This window comes from Macaca fascicularis, chromosome 10 (assembly GCF_037993035.2).
Source record: "Macaca fascicularis isolate 582-1 chromosome 10, T2T-MFA8v1.1".
NCBI lineage: Eukaryota > Metazoa > Chordata > Mammalia > Primates > Cercopithecidae > Macaca > Macaca fascicularis.
The window spans coordinates 22,355,537-22,369,071 of record NC_088384.1 but is presented as its reverse complement, the minus strand read 5'-3'; the positions used below and the strand labels follow the sequence as shown (position 1 = coordinate 22,369,071).

General features: G+C 61.7%; 2 protein-coding genes across 4 annotated transcripts; one reads left to right on the top strand and one right to left on the bottom strand.

Annotated features, from left to right (window-relative positions):
* The first annotated feature begins 2,711 nt into the window (after window positions 1-2,711).
* Window positions 2,712-8,446, top strand: GAS2L1 (growth arrest specific 2 like 1). 2 transcript variants are annotated; one of them, XM_005567675.4, is made up of 6 exons: window positions 2,712-2,843; window positions 3,773-4,424; window positions 6,100-6,207; window positions 6,299-6,395; window positions 6,490-6,661; window positions 7,124-8,446. In XM_005567675.4, the coding sequence occupies exons 2-6, from the start codon at window positions 3,792-3,794 to the stop codon at window positions 8,157-8,159; spliced, it is 2,046 nt and encodes a 681-aa protein (XP_005567732.3). In that variant the 5' UTR covers window positions 2,712-2,843; window positions 3,773-3,791; the 3' UTR covers window positions 8,160-8,446. The 2 variants fall into 2 exon arrangements, with proteins under 2 accessions (XP_005567732.3, XP_045219791.2); XM_045363856.2 differs by having other exon boundaries at window positions 3,745-4,424.
* Window positions 8,447-8,593: 147 nt separating this feature from the next.
* RASL10A (RAS like family 10 member A) lies at window positions 8,594-11,340 on the bottom strand. 2 transcript variants are annotated; one of them, XM_005567674.4, is made up of 3 exons: window positions 10,672-11,340; window positions 9,490-9,614; window positions 8,594-9,206 (listed from the first exon to the last, which is right to left on the bottom strand). In XM_005567674.4, exons 1-3 carry the CDS (start codon window positions 10,888-10,890, stop codon window positions 8,939-8,941), a joined length of 612 nt encoding a protein of 203 aa, XP_005567731.1. In that variant the 5' UTR covers window positions 10,891-11,340; the 3' UTR covers window positions 8,594-8,938. The 2 variants fall into 2 exon arrangements, with proteins under 2 accessions (XP_005567731.1, XP_015312811.1); XM_015457325.4 differs by having other exon boundaries at window positions 8,594-9,614.
* Window positions 11,341-13,535: the final 2,195 nt, after the last annotated feature.

The following is a 13,535-nucleotide window of genomic DNA, read 5'->3' as shown; positions in this document are numbered from 1 at the left end:
ACAGAGCCTGGGTTCAGTCCAACTTCACCCGTGTCCACAGCCCCAAAATGGAGCAAGGTAGGTATAAGCAGGAGTCAAATGCCTGCACAGCTGCTGGTTACACACATCCCTTGCCTTCTCTGGGCCTCAATTTCCCCAAATTGTAAAATGAGAACACCTAAGAGTATCATAGCTCATCGGGGTATTTTGAAGATGAAACTGTTAAGTGTCCACACCCTGATTCACCCCCACCCCAAACCTACAACCCTCCTCCACCTCCAGCAGCCCTCCCCTCCCCAGGTGTTAGCACCCCCGCCCTCCCAGTGCTCAGCCCTGGGAGTCGTCCTGGACCCCGTTCTCACACAACCAATCCACCAGCACATCAGCTCTCCCCTCACGATACAGCCAGAATCCAACACCCTCTCACCACCTGGTTTCCTCTGAGGCTCCAGCTCCTGCCTTGGCCAACCACAGCAGCCCCACGGAATGTTAAGACCTAAGCCGCCGGGCGCGGTGGCTCAAGCCTGTAATCCCAGCACTTTGGGAGGCCGAGACGGGCGGATCACGAGGTCAGGAGATCGAGACCATCCTGGCTAACACGGTGAAACCCCGTCTCTACTAAAAAATACAAAAAACTAGCCGGGCGAGGTGGCGGGCGCCTGTGGTCCCAGCTACTGCGGAGGCTGAGGCAGGAGAATGGCGTAAACCCGGGAGGCGGAGCTTGCAGTGAGCTGAGATCCGGCCACTGCACTCCAGCCTGGGCGACAGAGCCAGACTCAGTCTCAGAAAAAAAAAAAAAAAAAAAGACCTAAGCCAACCACCCCTGCTCTAAATCATTCCATGGCTCCCATGTCCTTCAAAAGAGGCACAGCCCGCAAGGCCCTGCTTAACCAGCCCTGGGGTCTCTCTAATCTCTCTACCTCTTCCCTCACCCACCTCCCTGTATTCCAGCCTTAGCCACCTCCCCAGTCTTCTTGAGCATGCTGGACACATGCACACTTTGGGGCCTTTGCACTGACCATTCCCTCTTCCCCTCCAGATATCCCCGGGCTTCCTCCCTCATCTCCCTTCCTGATGAGGGATTTTAAGTTGCAGCCCCCCTCACACACACACCCTCACCCAGCTCCCTCCCCGTCTCCCCTGCACCTCATCCCTGTCTCTGCCCTGAAGCTGCCTCCCTGCCACTGGGACAGCAGGCCCTGAGAGCTGGCACTGCTTGGTTCCCTGCTGTTTTGCTGTTGATTTCCAGTGCCCAAAGCGACCCAGCACACAGTAGGTGCCATGCAGGTGTCAGCCTCGAGGATTGTTAATTTCTGCCTTCCTCACTGGAGGAAGTGCCATGCCAGGCACTGAGGTGAGAAAACAACTTTGAAAAAGTCACACAGGCTCATGCCTATAATCCCAGCACTTTGGGAGGCGGGCGGATCGCCTGAGGTCAGGAGTTCGAGACCAATCTGGCCAACATGGTAAAACCCCATCTCTACTACAAATACAAAAAGCCGGATGTGGTGGCTCACGCCTGTAATCCCAGCAACTCGGGAGGCTGAGACAGAAGAATCGCTTGAACCTGGGAGGTGGAGGTTGCAGTGAGCCAAGATCTAGCCACTGCACTCCAGCCTGAGCAAGGGACAGAGTGAGACACTGTCTCAAAAAAAAGAAAAGAAAAAATCACAAGGACTCTGGGATGATGTCTGTGAGTGCCTGGCACCAAGAGGCCTGGCTAACAACAGGTGCTCAACCAATGCTGCTGATCTGTGGACCAGGGCGTCATCATAATCATGTTCAAATCCCGGCTCCACCAGCTGCTCTCCTGACGGTGCCCCGGTTGGGCATGAGCGTCCCTCACAGAGGTGACACGCCAGTCCAGGTCAAGGGCGCAGAGCAGTGTTGGTAGCACACAGTAGGAGATTTATTGGAGCTCTGAGCCTGGCTGTGGTCGGCGGCGCTTCCCTGCAGGCCGGCCCCACCCGTGTAGCATGGCTGCCGCCCAGACCCGCCCGGCGTCCCGCCCAACCCAGCCGGCAGCAGCAGGGGGCAGGATTTCCCGCTGATCCCGGCGGTCTGTCCTCTGCAGTTTAAAAAGAGCCTAGTGGGGCTTAACCCTCCCGTGTCCGGCCGGCCTCCGATGCCCCCGTTCCCTGTTCTGTGCGGAACTCTGGCCTTGGCCATCTGCCTACTTCTCTAAGCCTCAGTATCCTCATCTGTAAAACCGGTTCCCCTCATCTCAAGGTCAAAACCGAGCATTCCGTGAGCACAAGGAGCCCTCAGTCACCAGGGCCATCCTCCCCTCCCCGCGGCGGTGCCGGTTATCTGGCCAGGGGAGATCCACCCGGGAGGAGGTGACTTCGCAGCGCCCAGCCGCTATCGCTTCCTGACTTCATCTTGGGAACAGGCCGTGCTGTGCGCCAGCCCGGGGAGCCCACCGTCCGGGGAGGTGGAGGATTAAAAGGTCCCAACCTCCTCCCCAGGGGATCAAAGAGGTTGGACGGGGCCCCGGGTACTAGGCTGGGTGGGGCTGGGGCGCCTGGGCCGGTCGCAGTTGTCTGGGGACCCTGGGGCCCTCTGCGTCGAGAGCGCTTGAAGACCCGGGATTCCTGGCCCGATCGCGTGGGGAGACCCCAGCTCTTCCCCTGTCTGCCCCGCCGACTCGGGAAAGGGGCGGCCCCTTTAAGAGCGCGCAGCCCCGCCCGCCCCCTCCGGGCCGGATCCGAATTCCAGGGAGGCGGGGCGGAGACGGCGGCGAGGAGGAGGCCGCGGCGCGGGACAGATCGAGCTGCGGCTCGGGCGGCGCCTCCCTGCGGCGGGCCCGGCCCGGCTCCGGCCCCCGCCGGGGCGATGCTCCCCGGAGCCGCGGGATGAGCCAGGTGAGCGCGGGGACCCCCAGCACTCCCTGCCTGGTGCGCATGGACGGGGGCGGAGGGCCGGGAAGCGACGTCCGCGGCCTCTGTTCCCCGGGGCTGTGTGACCTTGGGCGGCCCCGCGCCCTCTCTGGGCCCAGGCCCGAGCACCGGCGGGGCCTGCGGAGGCCGCTCTGAGTCCTGGCCCAGCTGGCACCGGCCTGGGGCGCTAGGGAGGCTTCTTGGAGGAGGCGGGGCCTGGCCGTGGCCCTGGATCGCCGAGACCGGCCACGCTGTGCCGCCTGGACGCCCGGGCTCCTCCACCCACAGCTCTGCGACCTTCACGAGCTCGGCCCTTTCTGCGCCTCAGTTTCCTCATCTGTAAAATGGAGATAATGCCTCCGCCCGCTCAGCCCTAGTGCGGTCGTGCTGTTACACTATTGCTGCTGCTATGTCGTTGTTAATGATGGCACAGCCCTTATGGAAGGGGGGCCAAGGAAGGTGCGGGGACCTTCCCGCAGGACGTGGGATGGGCACCAGCCCTGAGCCATGCACATAACCCACTCTGAGGTCAGGACCTGGGTTCCCTTCGTGTCCTCTGGGGGCCCTAGCCATTGCCTTCACTTCTCTAGGTCCCAGCCCTTCACAATGGGCACCTCCCTGCCTGAGAGGGAGGCCCCAGCCAAGCCCCAGTTTGCACCCCAAAAAGTCACACAGCAAACACTTAATGGACCTTAAGTTTATAAAAATTATCCCATAGAGTCCCATGAGGCAGGGAATGTTACTGTACCCATTTCGCAGATGAGGAAACTTGGAGCACCGACATTTCCCAGAGCCAACATGTAAACCAGGCATTTGCCCTGAGTGACAGACTGGTGCAGGTGGCCAGCAGCTTAGTTTGTACTGAGCCCTTACTGGGTCCCCACAGCGATCCTGACCTGTGTTCCTGCCTACAGTGACTCGGCCGGTCCGGGCATGGCGGACCCGGTGGCGGGCATCGCGGGCTCGGCGGCCAAGAGCGTGCGGCCATTTCGCTCCAGTGAGGCCTACGTGGAGGCCATGAAGGAGGACCTGGCCGAGTGGCTCAATGCCTTGTACGGCCTGGGTCTCCCGGGTGGTGGTGATGGCTTCCTGACGGGGCTGGCCACGGGCACGACCCTGTGCCAACATGCCAACGCCGTGACCGAGGCTGCCCGTGCATTGGCAGCTGCCCGACCGGCCCGAGGTGTGGCCTTCCAGGCACACAGTGTAGTGCCTGGCTCCTTCATGGCCCGCGACAACGTGGCCACCTTCATCGGCTGGTGCCGCACGGAGCTGGGTGTGCCGGAGGTGCTCATGTTTGAGACTGAGGACCTGGTGCTTCGCAAGAACGAGAAGAGCGTGGTGCTATGCCTGCTGGAGGTGGCACGGCGTGGGGCCCGCCTGGGCCTGCTCGCCCCACGCCTCGTGCAGTTCGAGCAGGAGATTGAGCGGGAACTGCGTGCTGCACCCCCAGCCCCCAACGCCCCTGCTGCTGGGGAGGACACCACTGAAACCACCCCTGCACCAGGGACTCCTGCCCGTGCCCCCCGCATGACACCCAGCGACCTGCGCAACCTCGACGAGCTGGTGAGTCCCCCAGCACCAGGCGCCAGGGACCCGACAGCCCAGCTAGTGCCTGCGATCTGTCCCTGAACCTCCCAGGGTCCACCCTGCTATCTGCAGAACAGCCTGCCCCACAAAGAGTGCACATGTTGAGCACCAAATCAAGGAATGTATACCTGACCCCAAGGAAATGGGTAGCCCACAGTGAGGGAGGTGCTGGGGAGATGACACAGCCCAGCCGGGCCTGGGACAGGATGCGGGCTCCTGGCACGATCCTCCCTCACTTTGTGTGCTAACTGTGCCTCAACTGAGCTTGTGCATTCCTTCTTCTGGGGGACTGCATGATTGGGGCGCCTCCTCGGTGCCCTCCCTGCACTTAGTCTTAGGCAGATGTGCCCAGAACCTCAGGGAGGCTCGAGGTTGAGTGGGTGCTGTGATGCTCAGTTGAGATGAGGCATGGAAAGCCCTGGGCAAGGTGCCTGCCACACAGTAGGTACCCTGGGGGGCTCTGCAGGTCTCCCCACTCCCCAGGCATCCTTGGGAAGCCTAGCCAGGTTGCTGCTGTTGCTGGGATGGGGATCCTGTTTGGAGCTGCAGGATTCTAAGCATAGAAGGTGCCGGGCCCTGCCCCCAACTCTCTCCTCTCCCAGGATGTGGGTGGCCCCTGCCACCCCCAACGGCTGGACCAAGAGTTTCCTTCTTATCAGAAGGTCAGGACTACAATGTGCCTGCCTGGGAGGCGGATAGCGGATGGCAGTGGGCAGAGCCTGGGGCCCCACCCCCTGTCCTGGGCTAGGGTCACTCAAGGCTCCACCTGCTTATTTCCTTTGGCGGCACCACTGCCGCTGTGGGCAGGGAGGCGGGCAGGGCTGCCCACATAGCCAGCTTGGCAGCTCTGGCTCTGGTGGGGCGCTTTATGTGGTGCGTGCTCACCCAGCCAGTGGCCTGTGTGTCCCACGTGTCTGTGGTACCCCTCCGCATCAGTGCCCACCCAGGGGCATGGGGCCCCTTGCGCCTGTGTCCTATAGCCCGCCTGGCCTTCCTGTGGGCCCCAGCCTTCTTGTCTGGGAAGTGGGTGAAGGGGGAGTGAGGACAGGCTCTGGGGTTTCCCCAGCTCTAGGAGCTGTGGGATGTTCCTCACCGGGTCTCAGACCATGGCGTGACCACAGCCCCATCATCTCATCCTGGGAGCTCCCTGGGCCCAGAGAGCCAAGAAGGGGGAGCTGGTAAAAGGCCGGGCGTGGTGGCTCACGCCTGTAATCCAGCACTTTGGGAGGCCGAGATGGGTGGATCACCTGAGGTCAGGAGTTCGAGACCAGCCTGGCCAACATGGAGAAACCCCATCTCTACTAAAAATACAAAATTAGCCAGGCGTGGTAGCACACGCCTGTAATCCCAGCCGCTCAGGAGGCTGTGGCAGGGGAATTGCTGGAACCTGGAAGGCAGAGATTGCAGTGAGCAGAGATCACAACGTTACACTCCAGCCTGGGCAACAAGAGTGAAACTCTGTCTCAAAAAAAAAAAAAAAAAAGAAAGAAAGAAAAGGTTGGTCATGTGTAGAAGCTGTACCCCATCTGGGGTAACACTGCCTCCATCCACTTCCCTGGAAGGCCTGACTTCCTCCTGATCCTGGAATGGCTGACATTAAGCCCCAGGAAGAGGACTTGACCTCTGACCCCTACCCTCTCTCTGGCCTCAGGTGAGGGAGATCCTGGGCCGCTGCACCTGCCCCGACCAGTTCCCCATGATCAAGGTCTCGGAGGGGAAGTACCGTGTGGGGGACTCGAGCCTGCTCATCTTTGTGCGGGTAAGGGCCAGGGGCCCCTCTAGTGGGCAGCAGCCAAGGTGGTGGGCTGCCGGGTGCCCAGGGCACAGCCATGACCTGCCCACGCCTGCAGGTGCTGAGGAGCCACGTGATGGTGCGAGTGGGTGGTGGCTGGGACACGCTGGAGCATTACCTGGACAAGCACGACCCGTGCCGCTGCTCCTCCACCGGTCAGTGCCCCGCGGTGGGGCTGGGGGTGGATGGGCAGGGGACTCGCTTGTGTGGCTACGTCCCTCACATGCTGCCTGTTCTCTCTCCCTGCAGCTCATCGCCCACCCCAGCCGAGGGTCCGTACCTTTTCTCCGCAGAGGCTGTCGCCCACTCCCAGTCCCCGCCCTGCTAGCCCAGTTCCCGGGAGTGAGCGTCGGGGCTCCCGACCTGAGATGACTCCCCTTAGCTTACGAAGCACAAAGGAGGGGCCTGAGACCCCGCCCAGGTGAGATGCAGGAGGACGAGGGGTGAGGGTCCAGAGGGTTGGGGGGCGTCAGCCCTGGCCTGCATGACGGGTTGCCTGTGCGCCAGAGTGACTCACACCCTGGGAAAAGTTCCCGTGGGTGGGGGCGGGCCTAGCTTCCCATCTCCATGGCAACACAACCAAACCAACAACACAGCTGGGGCGGGCCCTGTGGCTGGGCGGCAGCCAGTCCAGCTCTTGCTTCCTCTGGCCCGTTCTGGGAAGGGGGGTGTCTAGAGCCCAGGAAACTTCTTCTTCCGTGGCTTTTGGGGCCCTGGGTGGCTGGAGGAAGCTGCTCACTTCTCCCTGGAAGTCCCCAGGACAGACCGATGCCCCTGACAGCCCCGTCCACCAGCCACATACCCTGCTGTTCCTCTCCCTGCCTGTTCTGCATGCCAGTCCTTCCGTGGTACCCCATTTGTCTCTCTTGTCCCCCTGCCCCAGGCCCCGGGATCAGCTGCCCCCCCATCCCCGCTCCCGCCGCTACTCCGGGGACAGTGACTCCTCAGCCTCCTCCGCCCAGAGCGGCCCCCTTGGTACCCGCAGTGATGACACAGGCACTGGCCCCCGGAGGGAGCGACCCAGCCGGCGGCTGACCACAGGCACCCCGGCCTCTCCGAGACGGCCTCCTGCCCTGCGCAGCCAGTCCCGAGACCGGCTGGATCGGGGCCGGCCCCGGGGGGCCCCAGGAGGCAGGGGAGCCCAGTTGTCAGCCCCCAGCCCTGCCCGGCGGGCCCGGAGCCAGAGCCGCGAGGAGCAGGCTGTGCTGCTTGTGCGCAGGGATCGAGACGGGCAGCACTCATGGGTGCCAAGGGGCAGGGGCACTGGGGGCTCGGGCAGGAGCACCCCCCAGACTCCCCGTGCCCGCAGCCCTGCAGCACCCCGGCTTTCACGGGTCTCCAGCCCCAGTCCAGAGTTGGGCACCACACCGGCCAGCATCTTCCGCACACCCCTGCAGCTCGACCCGCAGCAGGAGCAGCAGCTGTTTCGGCGCCTGGAAGAGGAGTTCCTGGCCAATGCCCGGGCTCTTGAGGCTGTTGCTAGCGTGACCCCCACTGGACCAGCCCCTGACCCAGCTCGGGCCCCTGACCCTCCAGCTCCTGACTCTGCCTACTGTTCCTCCAGTTCCTCCTCTTCGTCCCTCAGCGTCCTGGGTGGCAAATGTGGCCAACCTGGGGACTCTGGCCGGACGGCCAATGGCCTGCCTGGGCCGCGAAGCCAAGCCCTTTCCAGCTCTTCCGATGAAGGCAGCCCCTGCCCTGGCATGGGGGGGCCACTAGATGCACCTGGGAGCTCCCTGGCTGGCCCCGAACCCTTGAGGACCTGGGCACGGGGTCGGATGGACACACAGCCAGACCGTAAACCCTCACGCATCCCCACGCCTCGGGGCCCCCGCCGCCCCTCCGGACCCGCAGAGCTTGGGACCTGGCATGCCCTGCACTCAGTCACCCCAAGGGCTGAGCCAGATTCTTGGATGTGATGGACCAGCTCACTGTCCCCAGACCCCATCCCTTCTCCTTTTCCTTTGTGGCCTTAACCCCTCTGCATCAGGGAGCCCCCTCTGCCTCTTGAGTACGAGACCTCATGGGACCAGATCCTTTGGGACCACATGGCACAATGGGACCTCTGTTGTACATTCCGATTGGGGGATGAGCGTTGCTATTTAATTACTAATATTATTGAATGCCTTAGAGGAGGCCGGGCCAGCCCGGTGTCCTGAAGACCTGTGGCCCAGCAGAGCCTCTGACAGTAAAGTTTTGCTCCAGCCACCTGTCTGTTTCTTGGGGACTCCGCGTTGGGGCCGTTCAGACCTTTTCGAGGACCCTGAAGTTAACTGCCTGGAGGTCAAGCCTGGCAGCTCTGACCTCTAGATTTAAAGCGTTATCCCGCCCAGCCCAGAAATCCCAGGTGCACTCAATTATTTTCCCGTTTATTATCCTGCGATAGGAGTGGCATAAAGAATATGTCCAGTGAAGCTCCAGGAGCAGGCCTCGCGTTTCCAAATTCATAGCCAAATCCTTTCCATCCAGTGGGATTGTGACCCACTGAGGTCCCAGAAAGGACTGGTCATCTCCAATGGAGCTTGGGACCTGGTTGGGTCCAATGAGGTTCAAAAAGAGGCCCGTCGCTTAGGCCTCATCCAATCAGGGCAGAGATTGCCCTGTCCAGTCCCAGTGAAGTTGGGCGATCCTGTCCAATCCACGTCCCGGGTTGTCCCAGTCACAAGGTGGGGCCCATGGATGGCACTGTCCAATTGGGTCACATGAGGCTGCAGCGCGCTGGATGCAGCGCCCCCTGCAGGCGCAGGGCCGGGTGTGCAGGGCGCGCGCGCACCAGAGCGCAGCGCAGCAGCTCGCGGAAGAGACGCAGCACGTGCCAGTTGTACTTGGCCGAGCACTCGAGGTAGCCGCAGCGCCAGCCCCTGCGCACCAGGGCGGCCAGCGCGCGCCGCGGTCCGAAGCGCAGCCGCTGCCTGTCTCGCTTGTTGCCTACCACCAGGATGGGCGCTTCGGGCGCGCCCGCCGGCCTGGGGGCCGAATGGAGATGAGAGACGCGGTGCCGGGGACCCCACGGCCGGAGAATTCCCCCAGTGGGTATACACACGCAGGCGCATTCCCTTCCTACAGCCAGAGGCCCTCCCCGAACTCCAGGCCCATGTGGGCAAAAGAGCACATACAGCTGAAGACCTTCCCACGGGCGAAGGCCTAAGACCCGGCCCACGACGTTGGGAGACCCTACACACTCCCCTCAGGCAAAGGCCGGGCCAGACCTGCCCTAGCTCCCCACCGCCAGACCTGCCGCGCCCCCACCTGGTCTCCGCGATGCGCTGCCGCAGGGCCTTCACGTAGTCGAAACTGTCCGGGCTGCAGATGTCGTAGACGAGCACGAAGGCGTCCGTGTCCTGCAAGCTCCAGTCCTTAGGGTCTGGCCACTCCTGGGGACAGGAGGCCAGGGTTTGCGGAAGCCTCCTTTCCACTCTCCCGCTCTCGAACCCTCTGCAGGGGCCTGCACGCTAAACCTAGTTCATCCTCAGGCCAACATCACCTCCATCCAGCCCTCTGCGCCCCTCCCCCAAGTTTCCCGGGCCCTGTCTCCTCATGACCACCAGGGTAAAATTTTCCAAATCGTGCCTGGAGCCTGTCAGCCACCCTCCTACATCCTTGGTCTCCCCTCTGTTTACCCAGAATCTTCCTCTTTTCAGCTTTCCCCAACTCGGCTCAGGCCACTCTCCTCCCTAGATGCCTTCAGTGCTTACCACTGCCTCTAAGACTAATTCCAAAGCCCGTGGCCGCCCGGAGCCCCGTGGTCCACCACGCCCCCACGTTGTCAGCTGTAACCGTTTATACCCCTGGCGTAAGCACCTGCTGGTCTTTCCACCTGCTATGCTTTTGCCACTCCCTTTACTCAGAACTTCACTCGGTCTTCCAGGTTCAGCTCAAATGCCACCCCCTCCAGGAAGCCCTGCTTAATCCTGTCTGCTCTTTCTTCTTCACTGCTGTAGGGTCGGAGGTCTGTCCTTTACTTTGCACAAATTACTAAACGAGCCTTCGCTCCAGGGCACAGGAATGAGGGGGCAGAGAATGAACCCCTCCACCAGCCCCCGTAGTAAGTACACCCCTACTCCTGACCCCAGTCTCTCCCATTGTAGCTCTGCTCAAGGCCCCAAACACAAAACGCCACACTCGCGGAAAGGCACCGCTATGCACCACCACGAGCTGCTCCACACCCCCCAGCCGAGGCAGGCAAAGGTGGAGTCGCTCTCAGGAGCAAGGGAACGCCCCTGGGCAAAATCGCCCTGCCTCCAGCCTGGGCTTGGGAGTCTCCATGTCGGCGGGAAGGGCTGAAACTCAACTATCCCAGGAAGCACACACATCCCTCCATACCGGAGCACAGCCAGGCGCCCGAGGCCTCCACGCGGACACGCACGTGTGCACCGAGCACGCACACCTCTCACGCTGTCACACGCCCCTGCCCGCTCCTCGAGCCGCTACCTCCGGACCCCCAGGGCTCGAGCCGGGGCCAGCGACGTCGCCGTCGCGGATGCTTAAGTCGTAGACGGCGCCGTCGAGCAGCACCGCGGGTCGGTAGAGGCGCGGCCCGTCCGTGGGCCGGTGGCGCTCGGGGTAGTCACCGAACAGGAACTGGCGGATGATGGCCGTCTTGCCCACGCCCGGGGCGCCTAGAACGGCCACCCGCAGGCTGCCCCCCATGGCCGGCCGGCGCTGCCGCTCTCCGCTCTGGAAAGCCTCATGGGCCGGCGCCGCGCCGTGCGCCCCCCGGCCGTGCGCCCCGCGCGCCCTGCCCGGTGCGCCCCGGCCCCGCCGCGCTTCTCGTCGACCCCGGAACACGGAGACCGGAGAGGGCAGGCCCGAGGCCGGAGCTGGCGGCGGGAGGGCGGACAGACAACGGAGTGGGCAGACAGGTGGCGGACTCGCGAGCGGCTCGGGCGGGTGCCGAAGCTCGGGAGAGAGCAGACCCGGAGCGGCGCTCAGACACTGCCTCCGCCCCGCAGCGCCAACCCAGGCGCCGGCGGCCGCGCGGGGCCCCGAAGTCCGCCCTCCTCGCGGCACGGGTCCCGCAGCGGTGCGGGGCGCGGGGGGCAGCAGTGCCTCCCGGAGCCTCTGTGTCTCTGTCCTTCTCTCGCTTCCGCGCCTGGAGTCGCCGCCCCAACCGGCGGCGCGAGCGAGCGGGGCCTCCCGGAGGCGGCGATGAGGTAACCGCCCGCCCCTCCCACCTTCCCCCACCGCCCAGAACGCCCCTCCCAGGAAGGGTTGCAGGAAGGTGACTGACTGGGGGACAGAGATGCCGGAGAGAGCCCACCCCTCCCTTACCCCCTCCGCGTGTCCCGCTCCTCTCACTCGCTCCAAAATAGAAGCCCCTTCCCACCCACGGCCACGGCTGCGGCCGCTCTTCCAAACACTGCTCGCCCCCACGCTGACACCCGACAAGCCCCGGCCCCGGGGTCAGGCCGCCCAGGGTCCGAATTGGGGGGGCGGCTGTGTGACCTTGGGCGAATCGCCGCACTGCGCTGGGTCTGTGCTCCGCATCCATCACAGGCAGACTCCTCAAGAGGCTCCGACCTTTTCTTGAGAGCCTACTATGTGCCAGGCCCTTTACTAAGCTATTACCTACGTGATTCTCGAACCGACAGCCTCAGCCTGGCATCGCTGGTTGAGAGAAGAGGAAACAGGCCCCAGAGGGGAATCTGCAAGGTTAGAAGGGCAGTGGGGGGGCCCTTGAAGTCTCCTCTGAGGTCCCTCCTACCTTCCTCCTGCCCACGGGGGTAAATGGCCCACACTAGACAAGATTCAAACGGCCGTCCTCGAGGGGAAGTGGGGACAGAGGGTGCCGAGACCACAGCGGCTTAGCCCCAGATCCCTGTCCCAACAAGGCTGGAGGTGACTAAATAGAGAAAGATCCAGAAATTGGCCCACTCCACCACCCTCACTGCTAAGGTCACGTTTCCTGCGTGACTTGCAACCCGTAGGTCCCCTCAAAGGGGTGCAACCTCTTCAAAACAGGCGCCCAGAGCCCAAGTTCCACTTCCTGGAGCTAGTGGAGAAGCTCCTGCCCCATCACAGCTTGGAAAGCCTAGGTTAGCCCAACCCCCCATGCTCCGCCTCTGCTCTCCTCCCCGCTGTGTGGGGCTCCCACATCTCTGACCTGCAAATGACAATGCTCAAGAAATGGCCGCAATGCACAGATACCTCCGCACTAAGGAGTTCATTTATTCATCCCCTCAACAAATATTCCAAATCTTATTGCTTGTCAGGAGGCTGAAATGGATTTAAAAAACAGAAAACAGAAAAAAAAAAAAAAGTTCTGCTTTGGGAGAGAGGGTTCTAGAACACATGAGATCTAGGGACTGTCAAAGCACAGACAATGTACCCACCCCAGCCCAGGGGAGGTAGAAGAGCTAAATCCTGAAGTGGGAGGAGGCACATCCTCCAGGGAGCCTGTCCATGATGACAACCAGAAAGTGTCTCCAGAACAATGGCTGTGCTTTCATCCTCTCATGAACCGGATCAGGGACCGGGATCTGCTTTCACTCCTCTCCTCGGCCACTAGGGAGCTCAGAACCACCTCTGTCCAGTGTTCCAGGTCTTCTAGCTCAGTGAGTGGGGACTGCTGCCTTCATCTTTCTTTCCTACCATGATTTTTCCTTTCATTTGATGTCCTCTTTCACATTGTAACTTTTCAGACTTCTGGGTTTTGTTGTTGTTGTTTGAGATAAGGTCTTGCTCTGTCACCCAAGTTGGAGTGCAGTGGTGTCATCATAGCTCACTGCATCCTCAACCCCCTGGGTTCAAGTGATCCTCCTTGCCTCAGCCTCTCAAATAGCTGGGACTGCAGGTGCATGCTATGACATCTAGCTAATTTGTTTATTTTTACTTTTTGTAGAGGCAGAATCTCACTATGTTGCCTAGGCTGGTCTTGAACTCCTGGCTTAAGCGATCCTCCTCAGCCTCCAAAAGTGCTGGGATTACACGCGTGAGCCACCACATCCAGCCAAACTTCTGAGTTTTTGACTTTTCAGGCTTCCGGGTTTTGTGAGCTGCTTCAATTCCTTTGGGGAACAAGGCAAGGAGTAAATAACAAGGCACTCAGCAACACAACAACAAAACCCAGAAGTCTGAAAAGTTGACACTAGGACAGTCTTGTTTGTTTTGAGATGGAGTCTCACTCTGTCACCCAGGCTGGAGTGCAGGGGTGCGATCTTGGCTCACTGCAACCTCTACCTCCTGGGTTCAAGCAATTCTCCTGTCTCAGCCTCTAGAGTAGCTGGGACTACAGGCACACACCACCACCCCCGGCTAATTTTTGTATTTTTTAGTAGAGACAGGGTTTCACCATA